We start from the raw sequence: 19,873 nt of genomic DNA on the forward strand, positions 1-19,873 counted from the left end.
ACAAGGTGCAGGGTCCACCTCCACCAGGAAGCCTCCCTGGGTGGACTCCTCTACCCACCACCAGACTGAACCAATCACTCCTTCCTCTGCACCCCCGGCACCAGAGGGGGCTTCTGCCTCGCTGCTCTCATTGTGGGCCTAGGTGCATTGGGGTCTACACATGCTTGTCATCCCCAGAGGTGAACCCCTGAGGGCAGGGGCTGCGTCCTGCCCAGCAAGCTCGGCTCAAACCTGGGGACCTGATTCTGGCACAGAGCTGCCTGGCACCAGGCTGCAAACGGCCCACACAGACCAGCTGATGCCACGTCTGTGCTGACCACTGGGGTGGGGGCTTCAGACCCCGGTCACGAATAGAGAGGCTGCCCAGGTCACGTCATCCTCAGGCCTAGATCAGGCTCTCGGGCCATCCCCCACTCCCTCCCGGCACGCGGTGTAGCAAGCGCGTGGTGGCCCCTGGTCCGTGCCTGTCCACTCTGGTGGGCAGCGGCAGTTGTAGGTGTTCACGCCGTCCACGCAGGCGCCCCCGTTCTTGCAGCTGTTTCCTGGACAGTCGTCGATATTGTCCTCGCAGTTCTGGCCGGTAAAGCCTGCGGCAGGAGGAGCCAGGAGGCAGTCAGCCCCGCCCACGGGCAGCACGTGCCGAGGCCCCTGCCCGCCCCGCTGCGCTCCAGCCTCTTTTCGGCTGGACCCACGACACCCCACTCTGGACGGAGAGCCGCCCTCCATAGCTGCCCTCTGATACCCACCACCTTGGGGCCGCTGGGGTCCACGTCCCGTCCCCTGCCCACCCCGCTCCTCTCTGAAGAGTCATTTTGTACAAGGCCGGCTGAATAGACCAGCGACTCAGGAACACTGGCCTCTGGAGGTTCTGTTCTAAAAACCCTCCCGTGCAACAGAGTTCCCAGCGGCTCCGCAACTGAGCGCTGCCCACGGGCCAGGCACTGTGCTGGGGGCTCTCTATAACACCCCAGTGGGCTGCCACAAATACCCCATCTTACAGTGCTGCGCTGGGGCTGGGGAGGCCTCCGAGCTGGGATCTGGAGGGGGCAGCACCCAGGTGGGCAGTCCTGGGGGGAGTGCAGACACAGCCCCAGCTTCCCAGGACCAGACGTGTGGTGCCCACCTCCTCCCCACAGCCTGGGGCCAGCCTCCACCACATCACCTCCTCGGCCAGTCACTTAACCATTAATCCGCCCAACTCCCGCTGGTTCAATGATCAACCCAGAAAGGTGCGTCAGGCAATGGCCAAACCTGCAGCCGGTTACTAATTAACGCCCCTCCCGGAGTGCCTTTGAACCTCTTTCCTGCCCTCGGAGAATGGAGCTGTTCAGGCCCCTCCCTCAGAGGCCCCCCCACCCCAGCAGCTACCCTGGAGCAAAAGCAGGCAGCCAGTAAGAATGAAAATGCAAATCAGACAGTTGTTTGGGGGGAGCACCCCAAATCAGAGCCGGGCTCCAGGCCCCACTCATGTGATGGTGGGTCCTGAGTGCCACTGCCCCTACGCCTCGGAAGGTGTAATGTGGGGTGGGGCTCATGGGCCGGGCTCGCCCTCACCGGAGGTCCTCGCCCCACCTGCCCCAGGCAGGGCCAATGGCAGCTCCATGCGTGGGGCGTCCTCTGGCGGGGCCCACACACACCCCCTTTCCCCCAGCCCTCACCAGGGCCCCACGAGGGCAGGGCCCTCTTGACCCATGAGGCCGGACATGAGGTTCTAAGCTCGAGGTCACATGGCCACCCAGAGAACATGTGAACCCAGAGCCCAGAGTTGGGCCTAGCAAGAGAGCTCAGCCCTCAGCCCCCCAGAGACGGCCGAGCGCCCAGCAGCACTGGGGCAGGCTGGTGGCGAGGGAGGGCCCAGCGACACGCAGGAAACGCACGCGCCTGGTGTCTGCACGCAGAGGCCCAGGGCTTGGCGGCTGGCCGGCCAGCAGGCAGAGCTCTTCCTCTCTGCAGGGGCCGGGCTGGGGCAGCGTGGGGGCTGGGGCAACCCTTGGGTCACCTCCAGGTCAGTGGGTCCTGTGCCCCCCCAGCAGCCAAACCCCAGGACTCCCCCCACCAATTCCCCTTCCTTGTCCCCCCCACTCCGTTCCGGCCTAACCGCACAGTGTGCAGCTGACAGACTAGAGGTTTCCAAACCTCTTCGTCATTACTATTATTTTTAGATCATCAGCAGCAAGATTTACTCAAATAAAAACTGTGGTGGAAAGACTGATACGTACCACAGGGACAGTGGAGCCGCTGGGGGCCTGGGGGCTGTGCCTGCCCGTCACCTCCACCCCCCACAGGAGACGAGTGGGGCCAGGAGAAGGGAAGTGATGGGGTAAGTCCAGCCCGGTCCCGCTGCTCCCCCACCCCGGGAAATAGGGGAAGCCCGGGGATTGCACAGCAAGGGTGCCCCCAGCAGCAGCGGCGAGTTCTGTAACTTGCTCATAGATTTCAGGAAACGCAAGATGAGGGGAACTCGAGGGCGGCTTGAAGTAGGATCGTGCCCACCGCCCTGGGAGGCCCAGAGCAGGGACAAGGTGCCAGGGGCCGTGAGGGCAGGGGTGCCCGGGGCAGAGAGCATGCCCATCCATCCAGACTCGCCCAGGCTGTAGCCCACTGAGGAGCCCGCCTTGGGGATGCAGGGACCCTGGGTCCGTGGCACAGGGAAGGAGCACTGGGGTGATGGGCCCAGCTGTCTGGTCACAGCAGGCCCCACCTGGGGCAGAAGTGGGCAGGTAGGGGACTTCGGTAGTGCCTCCCCCTAACGGTACCCCCATTCCAGACCCGCCCCCCACACCACACCCAAGGCTGCCTCCTAACCCCCCATGCTCAGCGGGACATACCCTCATCCCACCTGGCCTGGCCTGCCCACTGGGCACCCCATTCTCACACCCTGGCCCTCACTTGGGCCCTGCCCTGGGCAGCGGGGAACACGGCCACATCCCACATGGGAGATCCTCGGGGCAGTACCTGGCAGGCAGGCGCACTCGTGGGTGGTGTCCCCCGTGGGACGGCAGGTGCCTCCATTCTGGCAGGGGGAGGGGCTGCAGGGCACGTAGGGCAGCTCGCAGTGGGGGCCAGTGTGGGTGGCGCGGCAGGCGCAGCGGTAGGAGCCGACCTCATTGTGGCAGGTGCCGCCGTTGCGGCAGAGCCCGGGGTTCTGGCTGCACTCGTTGACGTCCTGCCTACAGGTGGGGCCATGGAAGCCGGCCGGGCAGCCGCAGATGTACGAGGCCTCGAAGGGCAGGCACTGGCCGCCGTTGGCACAGGGGTTGGAGGCGCAGGGGTCGGCCTGCTGGCACGTCTTCCCTGGTGGGCGAGGGGCAGCGAGAGGGTCATGCCGGCCTCCTGCTCCCCAGGGCTGGGGCCTCCAGAGCCGTGGGCAGCTTCCAGGCACCCTGGAGGGGCCAGCCTGGGATGGACCTGACAGCGTCATGTCTAATCCTCAGGACCCTGCCGCCCAGGACACGGCCATCGTTCTGCAGACAAGGGACCCGAGGTTCCGAGAGGCTGAGTAACCATCCCAGGGCAAACAGCCAGTTCGGGGGTGAGGTGGCCTGGAGACCTGACCCCTCTGTCTCCCTCCAGAGCCCGTGCTCTTTGCAACTACGTTCTAGGGCCTTGCCCCCACGTCACGGCTCCTGACAGAGCCAGTGCAGCCCTGCCAAAACGGTGGGGACGGGGTAGGACACAGAGGCAGGGAGTGAGGGGCAGGGGCCCTGCAGTGAGCAACTGAAAACCAGACAACTCCAGTGCTAGAAAGGGAAAGGGGAGGGAGCTCTGAGTTATTCTGGATCAGAGACCCCAATGGCCTGAGGAAAGCCCTGAACCCCCTCTCAGCCGGGGGCCTGGCATCTACCAAGCATATCATGTTACGTGGGCAGCTGGGGAGGGCCAGGGTCTGCCCACCCCTCACGAGGGCTGAAAGTCCTCAGGGCAGCCACCCCACTATCTGCCTGTCCGCCCGCCGCGCTCACCTGACCAGCCCGGGGGGCAGCGGCACTTGTAGTCGGTGAGCGTGACCAGGTCGCACGTGCCGCCGTTGCGGCAGGGGTTGGCAAGGCAGGCGTTGTCTTGGGGCGTCAGGCAGAGGGGGCCGGAGAAGCCAAGGGGGCAGCTGCAGGCGTAGTCCACCACGCCACCGCGGTCCACCGTGCGGCACGTCCCGCCGTTCTTGCAGGGGGCACTGAGGCAGGGGTTGGGCGCCTGGCACCGCTGGCCCGCGAAGGCCCCACTGCAGCTGTGCAGACACGCCAGAGTGGTTAGTTCCCCGGCTCCCCAACCACCGCCCCCGCCACCCAGCACCCGCGCCCGTCGGGGCCACAGCTGTCCCCAGGAGCGCCAGCGGTGGCCGGGCCCCACCCCAGGTGCAAGCACAAAACCGGGCGACTCCTGCTGGGGGGGAACTCGGGGCTCCTTGAGGGGCGATGGAAGCCTTCTGGGACCAGACAGAGGTGGTGGTTGCACAACATTGTGAAAGTGCCAAATGCCACAGAGCTGCACTTTAAAGTGGTTAATTTTATATTAAGTGAATCTCCCCTCAATAAAAAAAGAAAAGAATGATTATGTTAATTGGGAGAACGGGCTAGAGACCAAAATGTGCAGCAGGACCCGCCTGGATCTCAGCACTCACAGGCATCCACGCCTGCACCTCAGAGGGCCACAGAGAAGGGGCCACGCGGACCAGCCACAGCCATTCTCCAGCAGATGAGAATGAGCACTCCATACACTCTTTTGTTTTGGGGCTCGTCTGCTTTTTGCCTCTCTAGCTTTTCTGTAATGAACATGCATTATTCGGGTAATCAGAGTTCACAACTTTTTTCTCCTTTCACTACCAACACGACAGCAAACGTGGAAAGGCCTGCAGACACTAGATGGATTGGCTTCCCACTTTCTTTTCCACGTGGAACTCTTCCTGTCGGGGGTCTTACACCCCAGGGATCTCGTGGGAGTGCAGGTTGGCACCCCTTCCCCACTCGCACTTCGTGCCCAGACCTGGCCCGGGGCGGGGGCCGAGAGCCACCGTGTCTGGAAGGTCTGTGTCCTCCCCCAGAACACACTGCTCAGGTTTGACAAGGGCAGAGGAGCCGGAGCGGGTGTGCTGCCTCTGCTCCCCTACCCGGTCTTACGTGTTCCCTGCAGGGCCGGGCTCAGTGCCTGCCACCTCACCCCAGGAGCCCCCTTGGACACCTGTTGGTCCAGCTTCTAGAGCCTGGGCTGTAAACTGCCCGCTGAGGTCACCTCGTGGCCTTGTCCTCATGGGACAGCTCAGTACAGGCTCTGGGACCAGCCAGGCATCGCTCTTCCCAGCCTCGGAGCCTCTGAGGCAGAACGTGCCCCTGGCCCAGCCCTCGGCCCACGGCGGCTTGGGAAGGCGGCCGTGACGCTGTACCCACAGCTCTGGGCTCTCAGTGGGCAGGGCCTCCTCCTGCCTGACAGCCATGGGGCGGCTGGCGGGGGCCCTCAGGTCCCCTGGATGAAGAAGGGGCTCTCTTGACGATGGAACCATCTTGCCTTCCAAACCCACCCAGGAGGGAGCCGTCCCTCAGCACTGGCACCTGATAGATGCCAGCCCACCAGTCCTCACTCCCTCCCCCGCCACCCACTCCAGGGGCCAAAATCAAATCTGCCTGCAAGGGCTGGCCCCGTGGCTTAGCGGTTAAGTGCGTGCGCTCCGCTGCCGGCGGCCCGGGTTCGGATCCCGGGTGCGCACCGAGGCACCACTCCTCCAGCCATGCTGAGGCCGCGTCCCACATACAGCAACTAGAAGGATGTGCAGCTATGACAGACAACTATGTACTGGGGCTTTGGGGGAAAAATAAATAAATAAAATCTTTAAAAAAAAAAAAAAAATCTGCCTGCTGGGCGGCCCCTGGAGAGGCCCTCCCCCGGGGGGGCGCCGGTTTCGGGGGCTGGGGTCTGCACGTTCCTCAGCAGCTGGGCTGCTCCCCTGTTCCTGTGGCCTGGGAGGCCTCTGTCTCCCTGAAGGCTGTTATCTGTGGCTGTGGCTTGGGTAGCGCGGACAGGGAGGACGCAAAATGGCCACTCTGGCCCACCATCTGCTGCCAGAAGCCAAAAGTCCCAAACCAACTGCTTAAAGAAAACAAGTTGCCCTCCTCGGGAGTGTAACTCGGGAGGTAACTCAGGCCTGAGCAGTGGCTCCCGCCCAGCCCGCTCAGGAAGCGGGGCGGCTGGCTCCTGGGGACGGGCACAGACCCTGGGAGCACACCCCTGAGGGCGGCCGGCTGCTCTGGGACCGTGGGCTCCTTCAAGGCCACAATCCAGGAGTCTGGGGAAAGTGGCACGGCCCCCACTGTGCGTGGGTCCAGTTTCTGGCCGCCTAGTCCCTGCCTGGACGGCACTGGGAACTCGGAGCATAGGCGGAGGGTGAGGACGATGACACAGAGGCAGCACCTCCCCCAACCTATCAATGCCCTCCATTGTCAGGCAGGAACTGGCCACCGCTCCCACTTGAAGAAAAGGCTCTTTTCTCTTTCCCAGCCGCTGACGGAGCAGGCAGGCGGTGGTGCCGGACAGAGAGCTTGGTCATCGAAGTGAGGTGGGAGCTCGCCCCATCCATGCCTCCCTCTCGCCCTCTGCACGGCCCCCGCCTCGCCGGCTCCGAAGGGTGAGAAGCCCACCCGGGTGGGCAAGATAGGGCAAGCCCACCCCCGACTTTGGGAGGAATCCACATGAGCCTGCCCAGTGCCATCCTTCACGTGGGCTGGACCTTCATCACTGGTTCCTGAGGGGACACCCTGGGACCCCCCACCACTAAAGCAATCCTCTGCTCAGTGCCCCAGTGTGTTGGGAGGCGCTGGGTGTCCTCAAGTGGACCAGAAGGCACACCCTGCACCCTCCAGCCACGGGGCAGTGTCCCCGCAAACGGCCCCACACTCTTCCACCACCCTCCGTCCTGCCTGGGGACCCCAGCGTGGAGGACTGTGGGAGAATCCGCCTGGACCGGGCGCATCCCAGCCAACGAGGCTGCATTATGCTGGGCCAGCGAGAGGGAAACTACGCCCAATGAATCAGGCATCAGCAGCATGGACAAAGGGCGGCTGGGGAGCAGGTGCGCCTGTGGCCGGGGACGCGGGCGGCAGCTGCTCCTGGCTGGGCGCGGCGGGCCGCCAACCCTGGTGGGCGGGGCAAGAGGCAAGGAGGCTCCTCCGTGGGGGAACGCGGCAGCTGAGAGGGCCCATTGTCTTCCCCACTCCCGCCCAGGCCTGGCGGATACGGCCAGGAAGGCACACTGCCCATCCTGGGCCAGCTCTCAGGCTGGGCATGGCCGCCAGCCACCACCAGCACCCCAGCTGTGGGACAGACAGGGCCATGAGGGAGGGGCAGCCCTGGAGGTGGGGCAGCGCCGGGTGCAAGGTGCATCCAGGGTCTGGCGTGCGGGGTCTGGGCCTGAGGGCAGGTGGGGGGCAGCTTTGGGCCAGTCCCACTTTGGGGGAGTCCTGCCCCCACTCCTGGGCTCCTGCTCCAGCTCTGGGCAACCTCCAGCCTGTGCCACCTCTTTCCTCTGCACCTGTCTTCCAACGTGGCCACAGCACAGGAGCTTCCCAAGGACAGACACCTGTTGCCTCCTCTGCCCACAGCGCCCAGATTTCCCTGAGAAGGCGGAGGGACTGGGAGGCCCCTGGTCAGACATGGCTAGGGCCACCAGCGCTGGTGACCAAGCCCCTCACGGCCATTCCACCCTCGACGCCTGTCCTGGCAGGTAGGTGGGAGTGGCCAGTGGGAGAGGGGCCTCTTGATGGCTCTGCCTTCCTTGCTCCCCTCCTGAAGGAGGTCACCCAGCATCTGCTCCTGCACTTGCCTTCTCTCCCATCCCACACTCCTGTCCTGGCCAGCAGCAGGTGAGTGACAGGTGGGGCTGGGGGCTCCAGGAGAAGGGCTGCGGAGGGGGCCGGGCTTCTGGCAGAAGCCTGCCCAAGGAGCAGTGCCAAATGGCTGCTGTGCCTGCTCTCCCACAGCCTCGGCCTTGCGCTTTGTTCTCAGCCTCAACATTTCCACTGTGCCGGCTCCCGCCCTCCCCGCCAGCGCCCTCCCCCGCCAGCGTCCTCCATAGAAATGCGACTCCAGAATGCATCCGGAGGCAGATGTTGCTGCGACCTTTCACCCGGGACTAATTCTAAATTGTGCTGTTTTCCTTTCTAAGCTAAGCGGCCATCTGCCACCCCCAAGGGACAGATGACAGCTCCCTCTGCCCCAAATGAGGAAAGAGAGGGGAGGGACTAAGTAAGGAGGAAGAGGAATTTGCTTAGTTCTGCCCTCAAGGAATTTACGGTCCAGCTGGGCAGAGCAAGGGGCACAGCAAGGTGGAGCGCGGCCCCACACCTTGGCCGCTGGGGAGTCAGGGACATGCAGCCCCTCCTTCCACCCAGAGGAGGAACCCCAGGGGGCGTGTTCCTGGGGCCTGCGCAGATGGACAGGTGAAATGCAGTTCATCAGAGGAGTTTTTGGGGGAGGGAGACGGGCCCTCCACCCCGTTCTGCCACCAGCCGCTGTGTGGTGCAGACAGGCACTGCCCGCCTGGGCCTCAGTTTCCCCTGAGCGCAGTGGGGGGTCAAGGGGACCACATGTGCTCATGGAGGGCCCTTGTGCATATCTGAGGTATCACTGGTGACCTGACCACCTGGTGGAGGGAACTCCCCCTATAACCAATGCTGGATTTGATTCCCCCGCAATTTATCGACGAGTCCCTGGGAACATGTTTACGGCACGTGGGAGGTGCGCCTCTTCAAGGAAAGCCACGGGACACAAGGCCTTCCCGGAACATGCAGGAGAAGAGCCGTGTGCAAGGAACGTCGTCTGCAGGGCCCGGGGCCTACATCCCAAAGGTGAGCAGGGGCCGCACCTCCTAGCGCAGAAGGACAGCCCTGCACGTCCCTGGCCCCCTGCATACCCCGCCCGGCAGACTGCACCCCTGGGCACTGTGGTGGAAGGAGGCACCTGGCTGTAATAAGCTGTCTTGTCCATAACCAGTTCCACCTGTCCGGAGCAGAACTGCCCCCAGGGACGGCAGGGAAGGCAAGACACCTGCCCCAAACACCTGCCCCTCCACAGGGCCTCCCATCTCAGCGCCTACTCTTAGCCTATCTTCCCGCCACCTCCGAAGTCCCAAGTTGTGCCCCCCCGTCCCACCGTAGCAGAGTGGTTACTCACAAGCAATAAAGGGGGACTATCTCTTCCCCAGACACCCGTCCCTAAGCTGCCTGCTCAGGGGGAGGCGGGGCCTGGGGATCCCACCTGCCACAACCAGAGGCCCCGGCTCTGCCTACAGCAGAGTGCCTGCCTAGAAGCCCGGCCCACTGCGGCACTGCTTCCCCTCCACGAGCTTTCTGTCCAGGAAGGAGAGCCTGGGGGCCCTGGGCTCCTGCTCTGTACTCCAACCAACTCAACGTCTCTGGGGCCCGCTGGTGACAAGGGGTGCTGCCTCGGCCTCCCCCAGAGCCTGGTCCTGCTAGGCAAAGACCCACTGAGGCCCGCTGCCTTCCACCCACACCACCGACACCAGGCACCAAGCCAGGGGCACTGCCAGGCACGCAGGCCCACCCACCCTGGGCAGCTTGGCCAGGAGGTTCTGAGACCCCTGGCCTGGGGAGGCCAGAACCACCCATGTCCTAGCCCAGGCAAATGGGGCCACCTGCAGACCGGGCGGAGGAGGCTCCTAACCCCTTGCCAAAGGGGGAGACTAAGGCCAGGAAAGAGCAGGTCAGAGGGGCACCAGGCCCTGGGTCCCCAGACTCCTGCCCCAGAGCTGATGGGGACAAAGAGCCCAACTCTGTCCCTGGCCAAGGCTGGAGGAGGGTTTTGGGACCTCAGCCCCTCCTTGGGTAGAGGCCAGTCCAAGTCCCCCAAGGGGACCACCCGCTTTCCGGGAGGCAGGGGCTGCTAAGGGATGATGAGCTCATGGCAGGCTGGGCAGGGGGCGTGGTGACCTCTGCCTGCCACCCCCACTGTGCCCCACCTGGCGTCCTGGGGTCCTTTCCTACTGGGAACAGCCAGGACAGCTCAGCTCCAGGGAACAAAGCCCCCAGAAGATGTGAGAACCAGGGCGAGGGAGCCCCAGGTAACTCCTCACTGCCCATTGCCCTCACCTCCCCATAGCCTCCGACAAAGAGCCACAGCATGAGAAGTCCCCAAGCTCCTTTCAAACCTGCAGGAGCCTTTGTCTAGACACCTGTCCAAGGCATGGGCTAGGACCTGGGCCATCGACTGCTGTGCTCCGAGGGGCACCCAGAGGACGGCCCTCTGCAATCTCCTAGTCTTCTCCCCTTCCTGCTTCTGGTTCCCTTCGTGCGGAGGTGGGGGCGCACAGGGCAGGTGCGGGTTTGGGGGCTGCAGTGTGGCCCCTCCTGCCCCAGGAAGTGACTACAGCAGGGACCAGCCGGCGCCTGGCTGAGCTGTGGTCTCCCCTCCAGTCTCTGCAGCCGCTGGCTGGGGCCGCTCAAAGCCAAGCAGGGGGCCCTGTCCCTGGCTCCCAGGGCCTCAGGAAGGAGGAAACGGGCATAGGGGCTGCAGGTGCCGGGGGCCAGATGAGGGGCCACCAGGCCTGGTGCAGAAAGACCCCAATCCCAAACTTGAGTCGCTCCACCGAGCACAATGGTGGCGGCAGACGGGAGGAACCGGTGGGGTCCAGGCGGGTGGGGGTAGGGAGCATGCCCATGGGCTGCGGGGCCAGGCTTTCCGGCCCGAACAGCTGCTCACAGCACTCTCAGCTCTTTTGTCTTGAATCTTTTTCCCAGGTTCCATCTTCGGATGGTTTAAAATATGCTGGAAACAGGAAGTACAGGAAGAGCGATGGCTTCCTTCCCTGGCTCCGGGGAAGCCCTTTGTGTGGGGGACGGAAGCTGGCCTCCCGGGAAGCCACCTTTCCCACTGCAGGGAAAACAATGCCCCCGACGCTCATTGTGCCCCATGTCGCTCAGAGCTGCCCCACCCTCGATGTGGGAAGTGGCGTGCCCGTCTGCAGGCATGGAAAGGCAAGGCCGGTGCGGAGGTCAAGCAGCTTCCCAGAGATGGCCCAGCTGCAGTGGGCAGAGGCCACACAGGCCCACCCATGGGGTGCGGAGGGCCGCCGCTTGGCCAGCCCCTCCCAACACTGTGAAAAGCACAGCCAGCAAGCACAGGGTCTCCCGGGAACCGGCTACTGTGAGGGAGCCCCATGGGCCGGCCAGTGGGCATGAGAAACGCCTGCTGCCCTCTGCACTGGGGGGGAATTTCCCACCCGGTCCCCCAAAGATGGAGCCTGAAGCTGGAGACGAAGTTGGAATGTGTGCCCTCCCCTGGGCTCTCCTGAACACCCGCCACCCCAAACGGCCTCTCGAGACCCAGGTGGACGAGCCTCTTGGGCCCGCCACCTCTACCGCCAGGGACCCCACAACTGCATGGGGCCTCTGCTCCCGAGCAGGGAGGAGCCCAGCCCCACATCCCCGGATGCTCAACAACATGAAGGAATCGATAGGCACGTGAGACTGGGGGCTGCATGGAGGGCTTAATCTAAAACTCGATTAAGTCAGCACTGCAGACTGAGCTCCCAGCCAGAGCCAGACACAATTCTGGCAACTTCTCGCCTCTGTTTGCAGGAGTGGATGCTGTCTCTGGGGGTGTGGGGAAGCAGAGGCCTGCCTACCGACGCTCCAGTCCTCCCCTGGCCAACCAGGGTGGACACTCAGGGGCAGCCCTGGCTCCGTGTCCGGCGTCTCGTTGAGAACGCAGGCGGAGGACACCAAGGACCCCTCACATGGGGCCCAGAATGAAGAAAATGAGGCCACTCACCCACCCCCCGCCGGCTTCATGTCACTGGATTCGAGAAGAAGCCCCGCAGGCATGCACAGGCCCATTCTACAGACGAGAAAACCGAAAAAACCGGGGCCCAGGCAGGTCAAGCCCATGGTGACACCTGGATCTGAATGCAGCTCTTAACCTCTCCTGCCACCGATAGGGGCCAGCTGCTGGCCCCATGAGGACAGTCAGAGCAGGACCACCCCCTCAGAGGCAGCTCAGGGGCCAGGAGGAGCTCCACAGGTAGAGGAGGGAGGGTATGTGTCCCCTGCACCCCAGCGGCCCCGTCCTGGTGGCCTGGATTTCTCACCTGACCATCTGATCTCCCCAGACCCTCCCCATATGGGGGATGGGTAGGGGGGCTGGAGCAGACAATGCATTCCTACATCCCCACAAGCTCAGCTGAAACACAACACCCCGGCTGGGGGCAGTTCTGGGTGAGAGGCCTGGGAATCCTGGGCCCTGGCTCCTCCAAACCCCTTCTGTCCAGTGGGAGGGTCACATCAGCGCTGGACACCTGTCACCACCCTGACCCATAGTGCCCCCATGGCCTTTCTACCCGTCCATTGGCACCGCAGACAAGGGCACAGAGCCCCCACCTGGCCAGCCGCCCATGCATTCTTCCACCGCTTCCAGGACACCCCTTGACGGCGTGAGGCGGAGTTGCCGGCAGGACCGGCTGTGGACTGCCTCAAAGCTGCAGCATGGGGTGCAGGCTTCAGTGGTGGCTCCAGAGGTCACCCCAATCCTGCAACGGTCACCAGCCCCTTTCTCTCTGGCCTCCTCTCCCAGCTCACACCAGCTGAGCACCCCACCCCCACCAGACCCCCAGGTCTCCCCATGTCCCTGGGCTTGCACACAGGCCCACAGTGCACCTGGCCAGCTGCGCCCAGGCCCGGGGGGCCTGCACTGTTACACTCGGGGATACTGTCACACCTCGGGGACACCCAGGCATCCTGGGCCAACTGGCATGAGTCTCGGGCCGTCTAGGGGCGGTTTTCCCTGCGGGGCAAGTGCGAGGTTCTCGGGCTGGCTTGACCCTCTGCCTTTGCATGACCTTGCCCAATCTCTGGGGCTGGGCTGGTCTCTGGGAGAGCCTTCTGGACGGGCCTTGGAGCATCAGGAACGGGCTCCAGGGTGGAGTAAAACTCACCGACGTTCCCATCCCGGAAACAAGTAGTGCAACATATGGACTGACCTGTGTGACTTCCTACAGCCGCGTGAGTCTACATGATCTCAAAACAAGATGTGAATTACAAATAACAGACGAGCAGTAAGGTCGCCCCTTTACCCACCAGGAGCTCCCTGGATGCTTCCCTTGCCCCTCACCGAGGCCAAGTCCCCATCCTCCCAGGAGGAAGGGGAGCTCAGAGAGGTGGGCGAGCAGCTCGAAGCCACACAGCCCACATGGTGGGAGGAAGCAGATTCCACAGCCCGTGCTGTTGACGCGGCACCATCCTGGCCCGGCGGGAGCAGCGTGCTGTAACGGGAAGCCCAGGGTGGGGCAAGCAGCTTGGACTGTGTCTCCCTGCCGGCTGGAGGCCAAGCCTTCCAGAAACCTGGAAACCTGGAGCATCCACCTGCCTCCTGCCTCCACTTCCGGCTCTGCGCCCACCTGGCTCCAGCCCCCACCCCCATCATTGCCCCAGGCCCAGGCATGCACACCTGTGCTGTGCCAGACCCTGGGCCCTGGACCACTGCGGGAGGATGCCACCACGACTGAGCCCCCAACACTCGTGGACGGCGGGACACGCAGCCCTGCCTGGCCTCCCCTGGCTGGCTCTCAATCAGACAGGGCTGAGGCTGCCCTCATTCTGACCACTGGAGGGGGAAGTGAGGGGTGGGGACCTGCCTGTGGGCCACCCCCCGGGAGCCAGGACCAGCCTGGTTGATGGGTGGAGGGACCCTGAGGTCAGCCCAGATGGCCCAGAGGCAGTCACCTCACCCAGGCCCTCGGTGGAAGAAGGAGGAGACAGAGGCCCCAAGGGGCGGAAGTGCGACCGGGGCCCCTGCCTGTCCCCTGCCACCGTCTCCACTGGGCCTGAGCACCCTCCCCACCACCCAGCCTTCTCTTACTGAAAAGCTGTCAGGGAAAAACACACACACTCAGAACTCTGGCTTCTCCCCCAAACCTCTCATTTCCAGTAACTGTGTAGTTTCCGCTCATCGACAACTGAAACTGAGAGGAAATGGTGGGAGGCAGGTCCCCAAGCCCGGCGACCTGGTCCCTGCTGCTCACGCATGCACGGATCTTTCCAGAGGCTGCCGGCAGCAGCCCTGGCCCCACCGTGGGCCCGCGATGGCCTGGAGAGCATGGCCAGGGTCGAGGCCCGTGCGGCTGCCTCCTGGCAGCTTCCGGGGCCCAGCGGCCAGTCTGATGCATAAACGGGTGACAGCACCTCCCAGGGCTTGGCCCATTAGCGGGCTCAGTAACTCAGGGCCTGTCCGCAAAGGGTCCACAGCGGGTCTAGCTGGGTCCTCCCAGCTGTGGCCCCCTGGGCAGACGCCTGTGGCTCGGCTGTGCCTCATGCTGGGCCACAATCATGGGGTGAAGAGGACAGGAGGCCAGGAGCTGACCTGCTGCCTCAGCCCCTGAGGGGTCCCCAGAGAAGGGAACAGCTGAGTGCCTGAGTGTCACCTTGGCATGAAGACCACAGTTGGGCTTGTTCCAGCCTCCAGCTGCGTATCCCCCTATTTGGGTCTAAGAGCCCTCAGGTGAGGTGGAGGTGTCTCAGACGTTTCGTGGCCCCCTCTCAAACCCCCAGCCCCTCTCCTGGATCCACTGCACTCCCGCTAAGATCAATATGAGGACTCAAGACCTGCCCGCCAGAGGCCTTGGCTCGGGCTGGGTGAGGCTGGCCTTCGGTACTACCTGTGGGGGAAAGAGTTTGTTCAGCAAACCAACAGTGTCAACAGACTGACAAGGGGACAGTTTACCCAGCTTAAGAGAACAACCAATTCAAGCACTTCAGAGACACACGACTGACACCCAGCGCAGTGACGGGGAAAGCCGGGACAGGCCGGGGACAAATCCTCTCATCCACTCATTAGAGCACGGCCAGCACGTGTCTGTCGCGGCCTCAGACCCAGCACAGAGGAAGCTGTAACACTGCCATTTCTTTGGTAAAAATCTCAGTGACCAACCTAGGATTCAGGCTGACCTTTCGCTGGTGAGAGTGGCTCCCACCTGGTGCACACCTGTCCCCGAGCAGCCCCGTGCAGGCGGGCCAGGTGAGTGAGCGAGTGTCTCGTGGTCGGGGGACCCCACCTTGGCGGGACGAACTCGTTGGGTGGAGGGTCCCGGGCAGCGTTCGGGCCTGGCCTGACCTGAGCCGCCCCAGCGCTCACTGCATGAGGACTCCTGGACTGAGACCGGGCGGGGCCTGGCAGCCGTGCCTGAGTGACTCTTGGGGTGGGAATTGCAGTATGGGCGCTGGAGGCGAGGCCTCCCCAGTGCACCCCTAAGGCCCACCTGAAATCAGGAGGCTGTGAGCCCAGAGGGCTGCCTCCCCTGCTCAGGTGAGGGAGGCTCCAGGTTAGCCCTCCAGACACAGCCCCCAGCCCAGGAGAGCCCAAGACCCACAGAGAGGGTTGGGCTGCCTGACGGGAGAGGCCAGGCCCTTTGGAGGTGTCCACAACCCACCTGCCGGGCGCCCACTCAAAACAGCAGCTTTGCATCATGGAGGGAGTGTGGAGAGGGCAATGCCTAACCTAACTAATTCACCCTAAAGTGTTAATGACTCGATGTCCCCATCCCTGTCCCTGTGCTTGGGGAGGCTGAGCAGGCCACCTTCCTCAGAACGCTTCCATCCCAGGGGCAGGGGTGTGGGTCGGGGGGGGGAGACTCGCAGCAAGAAGGGACCACTCAACAGAGAAACACTGAGGAGGAGGTTTCTGTTCCCAGAATTCCACAGGTCTCAGAGAGGCATAGAAAGCCCCCCAACCTCCAATGCCGGGACCACCTAACCACATCCCACTGGGGATGAGCAAGTGTCCAGACACTAACATTGACCGCCTGACCAGGAGGGACCGCTCTGCAGCCTCCCTGAGCCCCGAGGGCAACTTGCGGGACCCCGTCTGCATCTCAGAGCAGGGGCCGGGCTGGGCCCCCAGTCCCCTCTCATCTGACACAGGGCCGAGTGCCTCTCGCCAGGGGCATGCCCAGCACCTCTGAGCTGACCCTGAGGGTCTAGGGAAAGGTGTGTCCCCCGACCCTAGGGGAAGACCACGAAGCAGGCAGATGGTGTGGGCAGGGGCCAAGGGTCCAGGCCCTGCTCCCCACATACCTGCAAAGCCTTACTTCCCAGCGCTGCCCCGGGCCCTCGCTGCCCCTCCTGCCTGGGGCTGCACTGCCTACTGACCCCTCCAGCCTGTCTGCCTGCCATCTCTGCGGTGGACTCACTCCAAGGCCGCAGCAGGCCTGGCGCGCCCAGGCGGGGCGTTCCCACGGCACCAAGCCTCGTGCCAGGAGGCAATTCAGGCGTCTGCCCTGCAGTCTGGTTTTGAAACATCACGTCTCCTCCACTGCACAGGTGGAGCCTGCGTCTGCCCTGCCTGCCTCCAGCCCCGGCACCTAGCAAGCACACAACAAAAACTCTCTCCCCCGGCATTCCTGCAGCGCCAGGCATGTGGGGCGCTCGGCTCTGCAGCCCTGCAGCCCTGCGTGCTCCTCCTCTGGGCCAGTGGACGCTTGGTGGCTGGTGTGAGCTGAGGCCTGGGGACAGGAGCTGCTACAAAGGGCAGCAGCCGAGGCTGCGAGCTGACACGGAGCCCTGAGCAGGCCGGGGGCCACAGACACACCAGAGCATCCTAACTAATTCACCCAGGGACACACCAGGCCCCACTCAAGGGGGCTCCATCGTGCTATGTAGGCGGCCACACAGGCCTAGAAATGAGCACTAATTCTTTCAGGAAGCCTTCCAGACATCTGCCACCCCCAACACCCACCTCTTCTGCACTTCTGTCCAAGACTGCACAAGGACTTGGACGCTGATCCCCACCGCTGGCCAATCTCTGACAGCCTTAGGTGGGTAACGTCCAGTGCTCAGAGTGACGCACGGACACACGCTACAGCGTGGACGAACCCTGGAACCAGGCTGAGTGAAAGAAGCCGGACGAGAGAGGCCACACGTTGTATGATTCCATCCATAGGAAATGTCCAGAACAGGCAAATCCACAGAGACAGAGGGTAGATCAGTACTTGCCAGGGGCTGGGGGAGGGGACAGGGAATGTCTGCTAATGGGTATGGGGTTTCTGTTTGGGGGAATGTACAAGTTTCAGGAGCAGATGGAGGTGATGGTCGCACAACTTTGTGAATGTCCTAAACGTCGTTGAAGTGTATATTTTAAGCTAAAATTGCAAAATTTATGATTTGTGTAATTTACCACCAAAATACCTATGTATCTATCCATTCCCGCCAAAATCTAGTCTCCATGGCCTTGTGTTCTCGGGGGGGGGGGGGGAGGGGGGGGCGAGGCCCCAAGGAGATGCCAGGAGAAGCAGACTGAAGCCACTTCGGAAAAGGGCATTCCACTGCCCGCCCGTCCCTCCTCCGGAGCACCTGTGGGTCACTGCGCCCTCCCCAGCAGGTGCATCCCCAGCCCGGTGGGCCAGGTGGTGAGAACACCAGAGCCCAGAGCTGGCCCCAGACCAGCAGAACCTGCCCTGCCACCTGGCCAGGCCTGACTCCCCAGCACCTCCACCCCCACCACGCTGCTGCCCACCGCCACCACCCAGCAACTGCAGGCCTGTCTCAGGGTCCTGCTGGAAGGGACACAGCTGGAAGGGAGCTCAGGGCCACCTAACCCAACTGCCTCACATACGGGGGGGAAACTGAGGCCCAGGCAGGCGACACGTGTCTGAGGGGGCAGAGCAAACCAGAGCCAGGTTGGCGCTATATCTTCTGGACCGTCCATGGTGGGGCATGGGGTGGGGCTCACATGCCCCACCAGAGATGCCCTGGCCCCGCCAGGAACCTTCAGGACCATCAAACACATCCTGGCCACAGTCACAATGCCCCAAAGCCAGCCGCTCATTAAAGCCTCTGGAAAGTTCTGGACATGCCTGCACATGAAGACACAAGCTGACGAGAGCTGGCCTCAGATCCCTACCCCCTTGCCCAGCCTCTGCACCTCTCAGCCTCAGTTTTTCCCACCTGTAAACCGGGGATTAAAAAAAAAGCAGAGCTGGCCACCACTTGGAAGGGGTGTGAGCCATTGAGCACACTGTCTGCCGGGGTTTTATGATGCCGGATAAAAGCAGCTGTCTGTGCGCGGAGTTATCACTGTTACGTTATTGAGGAAAGCAATCTAGAGGCTCAATGGGCTCTGCAGAGCCACATCCTTTCACTATTTATAGACGAGACATGAAACAGGAGAGGTGCCCTCCCCGCCCCAGGAGGGTGTGACCTCTTGGCCCGGCCGGGCACTGCCCAGTGGGCCCCGTCTGCCACCCAAGGCGCAGTGAATGAGGAAGGAAGCCAGTCCCGGCTCCCACAGGGCCTTCGGGCTGCGACCTGGCACTGGCGGAGCACAGCAGTGCTGCCCCGCGGACCTCCTCCCCTGCCACCCAGCCTCTGGGGTCCCAGCACCCAGCCTGAGCCCCCAGCCGCCCAGACCCGGCTCAGCCGTCCTGCTGAAGAGCCTGGCTCCACCCTCTTCCTGCTAAGGAAGGGCAAAGTTTTCTTTCTCTTTTAAAAAAAATATTATTTTTTTTTCAATGGAAAAAATGTTGGCTGCTGTTCAGAGGCAGGGCCTGGCCCAAGGAGGCACCTTCCTTCAAAGAACGCGTGTTCCTTGACGTCTCCACACAGGCGGTTTCAGCAGGTGAGACTTTCTAGTTGACGCTGTGCACTGAACATGTGTTTTTCTAACCCCGCGTCCTTGACGCGGAGCAAGGCATAAACAGAGGAAGTCCCGTAGCAGACCTCCTCGCTCTTGGCCTAGGGTGAGGATGAGAATTAACCTGTTCCTCCCCCAGCCTCACCCCAGACTGGCAGGTGACTCAATGGAAACAGCCGGACCAGGTGACAGAAGACGCATAACATTCCGTCCCTCCGCCACCGCCGAGTCACTTTCCGCCTGAGCCCCTGAGCCTCCTCCTTTAAAGGGAAGTCCTAGTCCCAGCTCTGCTTCCTCACAGAGTGGCCAGGGTGGGTCTGGGGCGGGGCGGGGCAGGGCAGGACACGCGCAGTGGTTAGGAACACACGCTTTGGAGAAAAAGAGAGGCAGGGCTGGGCTACTCTGTGCTGTGTGATCCCGTGGCCAAGCACTGACTTCTCTGTGCTCCCACTTACTTTCCCGTGCCTGATCTGTAGAGCGTTACAGGGTTGCTGGGAGCCACGTCAGGCCACATTCAGGGCGAGGCCTCCCCACTGTGCTCACCTTCTACCTGACGTGTCACACGTGTTATTGCCTCTCTTGCCCTCCCCCACACTAGAAAGTCAACTCCATGAGGTCAGCGGTTGTGTCTGACCCCTGTGCCAACGCCTGGAACAGAACCCAGCACACAGCAGGCACTCAGAAGTGTCTGTGGAAGGAAGCAAAGAGGGCTGCTGGTTGGAGCCATCTCGGGTGATAAGATCCTCGGAATCAGTGAGCCCTCCCCAGGCAGTACGTAGGGCTGGGCCCACCAGGCAGCACCTTTCTCTGAATTAACTGTTCAGCCAACTAAACATTCAAGAATGAGGATCTTGAAACCAGCACCGTCAGCTCAAAAGGAGAAGGCAGGGAGGAAACACATGCCCGGGGCCTGCTGCCCAGGGCTCTTACGCAAGCCTTACGCACCGAGAGATCAATCTGTATCAGCCTGCGTTACAGACGAGGAATCTGAGTGCAGGTGACCTGATGGCCCAAGGTCACTGTGGCAGAGCCAGGCCTCGACACAGGACGGTCCAAAGCTAACGCCCACCAGCCACCAGCCAGCCAGACCTTCTTCCCCGTGCTCTGGGCTTGACGGCTCAGCTGCTCCTGTGCTCACCTGGGAGACGCCCCAGTGAGATTCTGACTTTTTCGCAGGAGGGGCAGTACCGCAGGCACCCAGGGCCTCCGCCCCAGCCCTGAGCCGGGAAGCCCCTGAAAAGCCTTTCAGACCGAG

At 62.9% G+C, this 19,873-nt stretch overlaps 1 protein-coding gene across 2 annotated transcripts in view; it reads right to left on the reverse strand.

The window, feature by feature from the left end:
• Nucleotides 1–19,873, reverse strand: part of NOTCH1 (notch receptor 1) — a 49,091-nt gene that overhangs the window by 24,256 nt on the left and 4,962 nt on the right. For both annotated transcript variants that reach the window (XM_087418808.1, XM_014782316.2), the window contains exons 3-5: nt 3,963–4,225; nt 2,956–3,294; nt 465–587 (exon numbers count right to left, since the gene is read on the reverse strand). In XM_087418808.1, the coding sequence (XP_087274934.1) occupies nt 465–587; nt 2,956–3,294; nt 3,963–4,225 (725 nt within the window). The remainder of the gene's footprint in view (nt 1–464; nt 588–2,955; nt 3,295–3,962; nt 4,226–19,873) is intronic.

The sequence above is a fragment of the Ceratotherium simum genome, chromosome 29, assembly GCF_057802395.1.
Source record: "Ceratotherium simum simum isolate JZ-2026a chromosome 29, ASM5780239v1, whole genome shotgun sequence".
Taxonomy (NCBI): domain Eukaryota; kingdom Metazoa; phylum Chordata; class Mammalia; order Perissodactyla; family Rhinocerotidae; genus Ceratotherium; species Ceratotherium simum.